Here is an 11,642-nt window from a genome sequence, read left to right as displayed (position 1 = left end):
GTCGCTGGATATAGGCTTACACATATTTAGCTGTCTACCATCACAATTATGACCGTTTCCTTCTGTAACTGACTAAGCTAGGCAGGTATTATTCTGCAAACACAGACCCTTATTTAAAGTTTGGTAAACAAGTAGACTTCACACAAGACTAGCGCATATAAAAACTGCTGTAGGGCCTTCAGTCATTGTATGCTGCTCATACAGGCCACTTAACTTAAAGGGGAATGAAACCTTCGGAACAAGTAGGCTTGTGTCGAAACAGAAATATCGAAGAATAAGAACAAAGAAAGTTTGAAAAAATCGAACAAATAATGAGAAAGTTATGAGCATTTGAATATTGCACTCACTAATGCTATGGAGATCCTCCCATTGGCATTGCGACAAGGATGTGTGATGTCACATGTGAACAACTTTCCCTTTGATGGACTATAAAGTACCACCAAAATGTCTCTTTTTGCTTTTTCTTATGGTGATACAAACTCTTTATCCATGATGTATTCGTTAAAAATCTGTATTACATGCCCTCCTATAGAAAGAATATATGCTCTACTGATAGATGTGAAAAAGAGGCAGTTTAAGTGAAATATATACTAAAGTAATGGGGAGAGTTGTTCACAGGTGACATCACACATCTTTGTCACATTGCCAATGTGAGGATCTCCATAGCGTTAATGATCGCAATATTCAAATGCTCATAACTTTCTCATTATTTGTCCGATTTTTCTCAAACTTTCGTTGATCTGTTTCTTTGATTTTTCTGTTTACACACAAGCTATCTTGTTCCTAAGATTTCATTCTCCTTTAATATGTGAAGGGTTTGCACAGTAGACTATGGCGTGTATATGGGGCAAAGATCACGCTATAAGAAACCTTAGCTCGGATCGATCCCGCGTTGAAAATTGCAAGTCATATTATTTTGGAATACAATATTTGCACATGCAGGCACATCTCTCCGTTTCGCCGTAGAATTACATGTGGTTGCTGGCATGCACAATTCAATTGATATAGGTAGCAGCTATGCTGGTACGGGCTCTACATACATGCGAATAAACAAGAGAAAGAGATATATGTATATGCGCCCACTCGGTGTACATTACTGTCATTAGGATGGTCTCATAATCAGGGACCGGATAAGACAGTGTAGGCCTATCGGTTATTTTCGCTATTTGACTTCAAAGTTCGGGATCAGGTAAGCTTATAAACTTTCTAAACATTCCTGGCGATTCACAGTCTGCTCTAGTGGCGGGGAAATTGAATTTTGATCTATATAGACATGCACATGTATTCAGCAGACGATCTCGATTGACTAGATCGGATGTCGAGTGCCTAGTCTGCAGGCACAGACCCTTGGTTTTTGTAATTCGCATAGTGCACAATGTAGAGTCTGAAGTATTGAGACTAGATTCACATATGGATGCCATTTGACACAGACATATGGCCGTATTCTGAACTCGGGTTTAAATTAAATCCGCTGGTTTAAAGTTGTGGTTTAACTATGGAGAGCCAATGGGGCACAAATCCTATAACAGGACACATCCGATTTTTTAACTCATATGACACCCAAATTGTCTGGAAATGATAACTTAAGTATTCTGAAATATATATCTTCATTGTGAAAGCAAAAGGAAACAAAGTAGAAAACATAAGAAATATACAATATAAACATAATTTTTGATTTTTTGGCTCCCCATAATTTTAGCACAGAGTTAGGACTGGTCTAAGTTAAACCTGACTTCAGAATACGGGCCGCTGTGTTTGCAGACTAGGTGAATTATTGCCAATGCATAAATTTTTATATTGTGTATATATGCCTAACGTTAATTGCATGAAGTTTCGACAACTTATCTCCTGCTGTGTTTAAAAAAGCTAGGCCTAGAGCAATTGAAACATTTCAAGTCTTTTCACATTGTACTATATCATTGTATATAGAGTACCGTGGTGATGACGCCCCATTTTTTTTTTTTGCATTTCAGCATTTTGATACGGTATCCATATTCTGGTAGAGCATGATTAAAAAAAACACTTCCAAAATTTTGTGAAAATCGGTCCATGGGGGCCTGGGATATGACCTCATGAATACATAATTAGCCCCATTAATTGAAGTCGATATATTATGACCTAACTTTTAGAACCAGGCCTGTACTAGATTGACTTCAATGGGGCTGTTTAATTTTATATTCATGGGGTCATGTCTTAAGGCCCCACGGACCAATTTCCACCATATTTTATTGGGTTGAGGGGGGGGGTACCACCATGCTCTACCAAAATATGGTATAAACACTGCGCTGAAATGCAAAAAGTGAAAATCGATGACGTCACACTTCAGTTTCAGTTTCAGTTTCAGTTTTATTTTTTTTCATTTCCAACAAAACAGTATACAAAATCCATCATAAATACATTTATAACAATTGAAATGTATAAAGAAACATGTAACACAATATATATATTTATCTAAATTATACATTTGAAACTTAATATGGATCATTAAATATTTGTGGCTGAAAATAACATGCTGGAAATGGAGAGGTCCACTGTGAAGCTGTGCTTGTAAATCGTGGACCCCTCAAAACAAATTATTCATTAATATTAAATTACATTATTAAAATAATTATAGTGGCCAAAAGAGGGGAAGAAAAATGTGAAATAAACAATAACATGCTGCATGAAATGAGTAATTTACGAAGAATAACCACAAGGAGAGACGATGAGAAGAACATATCTGCATGTGGACTAAAATAAGAGAATGTTTCACAGGTGATGTATAACGAGTATGAAGTAGACGCGCAAAAGAAACGGATCAAAGTGTATGCCTGGTTGAGCAATGGTGACGAGTTCTTCGATATCAACAATAATAACAATGATAGTGATAATAGAGATAATAATAATGTTCGGTAGGCCTACTCTATAGTGCTACCAGGGAATTGGAATACATCCATGGTACAAAAAGCAGAACATTATCCATTTCTAATCGAGTTCAACCGTTGTTTAATCTGTTACCTATATAGCTGCACCTGCACTATATCAGAGGAAGACGGATCAACGTGACACCGCTGACACCATCTGCGATCCGGAAAAACACTATTCTTCGTAGGAAATCTAATTCAGCTTAACTGACGCATACAGATTCGCAATGACTTCCAATCTTCTGAGCATCAACTTCTTACGGCAGTTGATACGCCATGAGCAACGTCTCAACCAAACATCGTCATTTCACAAGACTCTAAGCAGGACTTTAAGGACACCTTCAACCTGTTCAACAGGGCGAAAGGCATCATCCAGATCGACCAATGTACTGAAGGTTGCGGGGGTGTTCCTGACCGGTGGTGCAGCGGCTCTTTGGATCCCAACGAAACGGAAAGGAGTCACCAGTATGTTTTCATCGCTATGCGATCGATATAATTTCTCGCCTTTGCAACTAGTTTTAAAAGTAAGTTCTTTGTTTCCCACATTTTGGGCCATATGAAATGAATCGAATAAATTGATCATTTACTTTTCTTATTGACAGCAATCGAGCCTCTATGCTATAGTAACTGCCCTACTTTAAAAGGAGTTGTCAGCAACAAACTTGCAAATTCCAGTAAAAGAACAAAATAATTATGTATACCTGTAGCCAAAGCATAAACGCGATGGCCAGCCATACACCAGGATTGTGAATTTTTTGCCCGGAAAAAGAAATCAATTTGTAAAATGTAAACACAATTAGATAAGTTTCGATTAATACAGTGTACATGTTCTTGCTTTCAGTTTGTCATATGGGTTTCGAATCAGAATCAGATTCAATATTAAAAACATAAAAATTTGTCCTCCATTCGTCCACCATTTATCATGGTCATAAAAGGAGAGGAGTGCACACAATAATATTATGAAGTATTTAAATGAACGCTAAAGACGTGTAGATTGTAAAATATTTAAACATTGAAGGAATTGGCAAATAATTACTCATACAGGCAAAGAATAAAAAACGGGTGTTAAGAGATACAGCTGAAATTAGACTGAAAAGAAACGATGCACAAAATATTGAAAGTCGGGATACTCTGTACAAGATATTTGTAGAAAAAAATTAAGATTCAACACGAAGCTCCTCGAGTTTCCTCATGAAGCGTTACCTTTATTTGACATGCCTTGCCTGCTACAATTTGGGAGTTCTTATTCCATTTAAGTCTATCATCAATAGTGGTTCCCAAGTACTAAGTACTTACACTCAGAAACTTGCTCAATTCTATCGATGTGGACAAGTAAAGGCTCATGGGGCTGAGAAAACGACGAAAATCGAACACCATATCCTTGGTCGTATTAACATTCAGAACTAAATGATGTCGATCACACCAGTTTACAACTTGGTCAACTTTTCCTTACATAATAATTACTATGAGCTAGCGTCTCCTTTGATGAAACCGATGATGACAGTATCAACGGCATTATTGAACATTATTACAATCGCTTGTGTAGAGCGAAAAGAGAACTGGTGAAATTACACAGCCTTGAGGAACACCTAGATGCAAACATCTGGTGACAGAATTAAGATTATTGCACTTGACCCATTGTGCTTTTGCTACAAGGAAATTGTTAATAATCCTGACAAGACTGGGTGAGACATTCCTTTTGAGTAGTTTATCTATCAGTATGTGAGGTACTATCATAATGGTATTGGATGACTTATTGCTGGGGTGGCAGCTGGTCACAAAATTATTTATTGAAAGAAGAGGGCTGTTCTAAAAGCGTGGATTGTGCAAATAAGGGTTTAAGAAAGGCGGCAAATTAACGAAATTCTTACAAGCAAAGCACCTCAAAAGAAAAAAGAAACTGCGTCCGGGAAATCGTATCGAGATACTTGACTGTTTTTTATAAAAAGAAAATGTCCAAATGCCCCCCAAAAATATTATCCTGTTTATTGCATGCCTACAAACATGTCAAAGACTTTGTAGACGTTCCGGTTAAATGTTCTACTGGCACTGTCTCATGCCATGACCTCAGGCCTACTCCAGGGCGAAAAAAAATAATATATAGAATATTTGTGTTATTCATCACATAAATCCCCGGCTCTTTCTCTCCCTCTCTCACTCCATATTTCACTCCCTCTTTTATGCTCTCTTTCTTTCTCAGTCTATCCATCTATCTACATATCTATCTGTATATATAATATTCTCTAATTTCCTCAGAGTTAAAGAGATCAGGGACCAATCCAAAGTTGGATTTAAGTTTTCACTCTAATAGATTTAGAATTCAATATCTTATTCGACTGAAACTTTCGATCCAATTTTGGATTGGTCCATGACCACAATCTACAAGATTGAATTTCAATCTGCGGAATTTCAGTATCCAATCTATTTAAGAGCAAAGCTTTCCCTGTTTTACAAGGATCCATGCTAGAGCAAAGAACTCTCCTTTGAGAGAAGGGTATTAAGACTTACCGAGTATGCCGGGGCAAGACTCTGCTGGGGAGTTCTAATCTCTCTCTTTTTCATTTTCTCTTTCTCGGTTTTATACTCAAGTTATCACATATTGTTGTACTTGTGTTTATGGTTGATACTATTTTCAAGAATATTTGTAAAAAGGACTGCCGAAACAAGCTCCACTTTTAGCAGCCTCCTCCTTTCCTAGCCTTTTTGCATGACAATCTTCATTTATTATTGTATGTTATAAAAAGAAATTGTATGTAATAAAAAAGAAAGATTAAAGAAATTATCAATGTAGTTTAAAGCTAATAAACTCTCCCTAAATATAAGCAAAACAAATTTTATGTATTTTAAACACATCCAAACTAAACACATGTTCCTTAACTATATAAACATAGATGATATACCTATCATTGAAAAACAAGAAACCAAATTTCTAGGTGTATGGATTGACTCAAATTTAACCTGGAACAGTCACATTCACAATATTTGTATGATGGCATCCAGAGGGATAGGAATTTTGTATAGATTGAAATATTATCTCTCCAAAAAGTCATTATTTATGCTTTATATTCGTTCGTTTTATCCCACTTATCTTACTGTAAGTATGGGGGTATAGTAGTAAGGTCAAAATAGAAACAATTTTCCGTCTCCAAAAGAAAGCACTCCGCATCTGTACTCATTCACATTTCATTGCACATGCATACTGATCCAATATTTCACAACTTAAAAACATTGAAAATTGAAGATATTAACGTTTATCAAACGGCCATATTTATGTTTAAATTTTCATCCAATATTATCCCGATTCCATTTCGCAATTTTTTTGTTTACAACAAAGACATTTATAAATATCCAACACGACATTCAACAGATCTCCACTTAACCAACCCAAGAATATTACTCGCTCATAAGACGATACGCCACCATGGCCCAGATATTTGGAAATAAATGTATCTAATCTTTTTCTGGTGCCAGAGATCTCTCTGCGCCCCGGGAAATCCGAAGGGCACTCCCGAGCGGGACCTACCTGGTTGGACCCCGAGGACGAAGGAGCTATACGCGGACTATCAGAGACAGCTTCTCCGGGACTCCACGGGCTGGAAGGAGATGCTCAACTCGGTGGACAGGGAGAGGAACAAACGGCTCTATACGCTGAATCACCCAGAATACGGCGCAACCTTCGAATACGTGATGTTCTCCAACGAGGAGCAGAAGAAGAGCATGGCCGTCGTGCAGTTTGGAGAGAAGGTCCAGGGGCCTCCGGGGTGAGAAGAACTGCAAGATATACTTTCTGTATTTCTCTTCTTTGCACTATTTGGGAGTTTCGCACCGCGACGCGTAACCGATTCCAGGACACAGTAAATGCATTGATTATGCCCGTCAGGATTAATGACATAGAACAGCTGGGAGGTCTTTGTCGAAAATTGGTGAACCGTAACAGCAGTTTTGTCGTAAGTTTCGGAGCAGACGAACATTGCGAATTGGTAGTTTGTCCAGAGTCCAGGACAAAACTGCCATTTGATTCACCATTTTTCGACAACGACTACATGGTTGTTCTCTGTCATGCAGGAAGGCCATTTGACGATACATTTGTTATGTTCTTGAATGCATTCTCCGTCGCGAAGCGAATACTCCCTATATTGTCGAGTTGTCACAAGACCAAAGTCACCCCACGCATTCCCAAGCCGAAATTAGTTTAAACTTAATTAAGGCGGTATATTCCGTCTCTATTATGATCTCTTATACTATCACTCTTTGTCGGGGGTAATCGGATTTGATCGATGTCAGTCCTAATTTTTAAAAGCAGATTTTGACCCACCGATATTGGCTGTGACGTCACTGAAACAGCCGCTACCTACGGTAGTGACCAGTCGCGGCGACTTGTATTAAAATGCCCCCAGCTCCCACCCCCGCGAACCAAACATTCACCTAAAATCACATACATGTATCTCCATAATTTTACTTGATCCTTCGATCATTGTTTCCATTGAAGATGTGTACAAGTCAGAGGTGACGACAAACTATTCGTCTTTCACATGTTTTTCCAAATATCTCTTGTTTTGTTGAATTGGTGTATAAGTTCTTTGTATTCGTAATAACAAATTTCATCAAACGTTCTAGAGTAACTATACGGAATTCGACCCTATCAGTGTGATTATACAATTTGGAATAAAAATGGAATTTGGAAATTTCAGAAATATTCAATAATCACCCCCGAAAATCTTGGATTAATTGCGCCATAGCTTTCCCATACCTCTCTTCATTTGCGGCAATAATCATCTCAAAGATGACCCTTTTTCAGTATCCAGCAGGTCTTAAATTATTATATATTCTCCTCTATAACCTCATTGAAAATCTAAAACTACTTTGAAACCTTTCCTGTTTTGTACTTTATCCTCTCTTCTTCACTGTAAAAAACGCTGTTTAATATTTCAATCACATTGTTTAAGCACGTTACTCTAACAACTTTTGTTTAAAGTTTTAAACAAGTTTTAAAAAGTCCAAAGAATTTTTCAAACGTTTAAAGGATTGCTTTAGAAAAATTAAACAAGTCTAAAAAACATTAGGATTTAAAATAAATCTAGATCGGCTGTGGATTATGACCAGCCGAATATTGGATTTATTTTAAATCTTTAGGATCAACTTTCAAATCTCAAAAGATTGAAATTCAAATCTCTTAGATTTATATTTAAATCTACAAGGTTTGAAACTAAATCTAATATCGGCTGCTTACTATTCACAGACGATCTTGGATTTACTTCAAATCCTTGATTTTTAGAGTGAACCTGGAGTTGTTGTTAAGAGTGGCAGGCTTATACAAAGTATTAATTTTTATTTATTTCATAGATATGTCCACGGAGGAGCTATAGCAACGATAGGTGATGCCTGCGCCGGAGTCCTCATCCATGAGGGCCTCAGTATGAAGACCTGTGTTACTGCCAACCTCAGCGTCAATTATAAAAAGTATGTACTGTTTTTCTTTTACTTCTTGAATCATACATGGTTAACATTCTGGAGTGGCTCGGGGAGGCACATGTTTTCTCGTTGTGCATCTTAACAGTCGTCCACGGTCCATGGTACTGTTTTTGTGCTCGTGATTAAATTTGAGAAATATGTACAGTGCAAAGTTCAAATTTTGTTCCAGGGGCCTATAGGGACGATATTTGGAGAGGGGGTTGCTCGTTTGGGGGCAACGTGTCAAGCAAAAATAATTTTTAGCATACTAATCCGATTTCCAGGGGGTGCAGCACCCCAGAAAAATATTGGGCACCCACTATCCAGGACCATGCAAACTTGGAGTCAAGGTCATCGTGAACGTTACTATAATGAAGTTCGCTAGTAATCGAAGAGTCAATTTATGGATGAAATTCAAACTGTGCCAATGTATTCGTGTATCAGTGATATGATGAAGGACACATGTGTTAAAAAGGCATAAGTCACAAAAGTCATCATCATGCATGATGTACAGTACCATAATGATCACTGATTAAGTTAAAATTTGGTGGGGAAAAGGAATATATTAGAGTGCTACATTCAGCATAGGGAAGCTGATCTGAACAGAATTGGAAGAACTTAAAGACTTTGATGTAAAAAGTCACTCATGCAACATGACCAATGATATCCATGTCCTCTTGAACGTTTAATGGTTTCATTTGAAATAGGCCCATATATATACTTTATTCTTAATGGGAATGAAATTCAAATGATTTGGATTCAGAGTGATACTCGCAAAAGGTCGTTATGACTTTATAATCAATAAAATAAATTATTTCAAATTCGAGGTCACTTATTTCATTTCTTTTGTCTTTCAGGCCTTTACCTCTAAAGTCAACCATCATTATAGAGACCGTAGTGGACAAGATAGATGGGAGGAAGTGTTTCACAACAAGCATCTTCAAGAGTCCTGATGGTAGCATAATCTACGACACCGTCACAACTGTTTTCGTAGATGTTTCGTATCATTTAAAGAAGGAATCGGCAACTAAAAGCTAAATAAATTTGAGTATATGTCACTAAAATTCTAGAGTGTTGTCACTTGGAATGTTAGGGATAAGAAATTCTTCCAATTCCATTATTATAAAATTCATGATGTATCTGATGTTGTACTTAAGTTTGCTGCAGGGGTCTTTTAATTTCACAAAGTTTCTTGCCAGTGAAACCACTGCTTCTGATTGGCAGAATATATCTTGCAATTGAAAATTGTAATTATTTATCATATTTTTTTAATAATTACTGGTAATTGTCGTAATCCATATTTAAAACAGGGTCAAGCAAAATTAAATGAAATCTGTGATACACCAACTATGAACAGGATTAAGATCGAATGTAGTATCTTTTCTTTAGATTTATAGTACTTCCTTTCAACATACTTGCTACTTGTAAATCTTGATTTATATCAAGAAATTTTCAATTTCTTTTAATTTGCTTTGAAAGAAGGCATTGCCTTTTAAGAAAAAAAGACATCAAAATCTACAAATCCTTGATCATTGCCTTTAAATTTTAGAATCTGGGAGGCTTTTAATTTAGAATTTGTTGTCTTGCAAGTTGTCGGATAAGACAAATTTTCTGATTTTTATTGGACAAGAAGCACAGTTGGCTGTGTGTTACTGCGACAACTGTCCGCTCATAATAACTTGTCGGTGTCAACGCATGTAAGAAACGGTTCCATTTCTTTTAAGTTTGGAAAATGCTTGTCAAATTTGAAACCTTTTAAAGGGAAAAATACGGATATGTTGAAAATGTAAGATAAGAAATATTTTTAGAGGAGGTAATTCCTTGTGAAATTTGATTGATGTGTTCAGTCATCTACATACAGAATGCATTGTATATATTAATGCTACATTTCCATTCATTGATCCTATTTATAATACTTTTTAAAATGTAATGAATATCATTCTAATAATCTACGATATTGAACTGAATCAGTTATAACCGGTGCGTAGGGTGCTTACATGTATACATGTTTATAATTTTAAGGCAAATATTATGATTCAATGTCAGTATTTTTTTTATTCAAATGTCTTAACCAATGAATGTGTACCAATTACTTGTCAATGAATGCACAAAGGATTTCAAAGCAGATAGGGATGATGATGTTCAAGGATGTAGATAAATCTAGAAACATGGGTCAATTCCTGTGCAATATTCTGATAAATTAGGAAGTGATATTGTTTTGTAATACTTATTTCATGGACTTTTCCACTTTCAGTTTTTAGAGTACTGCAGCTTTATGTGGTGAATTACTGACAATCATAGGGATTAGGGTAACCAAAGTATGAATTAATGAGAAGTTTTTCTATGTTTGTTCAGAAAATCTTTTGTGTTATGACTTTTTAAATAAAGGACTAATTTTGTAGTATTTCCCAAGCTATACTTTTTTTTTCTTCTGATTATAAATGCAAGTTGATTCCCAAAAAAGTAGCCAACCAACTGCTGAGATAGAGAGAGCGAGTAAGAGAGACAGGAAGTGAAGAGAGAGGTACTGATCACGGAATTTCCGCTCAGTGCCTCTAATTATCCAATTTCAGCATACACAAAAAAAAAAACCAAAGGGAATACAGGATTACTGATGTGTAATACAGAGTAGCATTTCTGCTCAGTGCCTTTTCCTTGCCAATGCTCCTTAATTAGGCAAAGATGATGATCCACAGCATTTATATTGCCCATATTTCTGTTAAAAACATTCATAGGCGCAGGCTCATCCAAATAAATTAGTTTTGAGAGACGATTTGAAGAGTTTAATGTTGTCAATTTCATGGAATGAAGGGAGGGAGTTCCAGAGGGGTGAAGCAATAGATGAAAAGGCATGGTCTCTATATCCCTTTAGGTGTGTGATGGGTACATGAAGAGTGACACCAGTACCAGATGAGCACAAGCCAGGACATAGACGGCATTGTTCTATCAGGAAAGTCACATAACCTGGAGCTAAACCATCGACAGCCTTGAAAGTCAGGATGATTTTGAATTCGATCCTGTACCAATTGGTAGCCAGTGCAACTCTGTGAGAACATGGGTGATGTGGTCATATTTCTTTGTAGACACAAAACAATGGGAAATGTAGAAAATCTGATGTGGAAAAACACAGAGGGTACTTCTATACAGTGCCTTTTCCGCACTCATCCTCCGCATTTCAACAAAGACTTTAAAATGGGGAATTGGGAAAAAAGTATTGTGATAGACATTAGAGGGATCCTGCTAAAAAAAGCCAGGGCATAGACGTTTCTTATGGTGGCTTACTGATTT

General features: G+C 36.7%; 1 protein-coding gene across 2 annotated transcripts; it reads left to right on the top strand.

Moving 5' to 3' along the window:
- The first annotated feature begins 826 nt into the window (after positions 1-826).
- Positions 827-10,770, top strand: LOC129276151 (acyl-coenzyme A thioesterase THEM4-like). Of its 2 annotated transcripts, none has more exons than XM_054912581.2 (5): positions 827-1,189; positions 3,006-3,427; positions 6,375-6,664; positions 8,247-8,363; positions 9,212-10,770. In XM_054912581.2, the coding sequence occupies exons 2-5, from the start codon at positions 3,131-3,133 to the stop codon at positions 9,390-9,392; spliced, it is 885 nt and encodes a 294-aa protein (XP_054768556.2). In that variant the 5' UTR covers positions 827-1,189; positions 3,006-3,130; the 3' UTR covers positions 9,393-10,770. The 2 variants fall into 2 exon arrangements, with proteins under 2 accessions (XP_054768556.2, XP_063965370.1); XM_064109300.1 differs by having other exon boundaries at positions 877-1,189; positions 3,026-3,427.
- Positions 10,771-11,642: the final 872 nt, after the last annotated feature.

This window comes from Lytechinus pictus, chromosome 14, assembly GCF_037042905.1.
Source record: "Lytechinus pictus isolate F3 Inbred chromosome 14, Lp3.0, whole genome shotgun sequence".
In the NCBI taxonomy this organism is placed as follows: Eukaryota; Metazoa; Echinodermata; class Echinoidea; order Temnopleuroida; family Toxopneustidae; genus Lytechinus; species Lytechinus pictus.
This window is presented reverse-complemented; position numbering and strand designations above follow the sequence as displayed.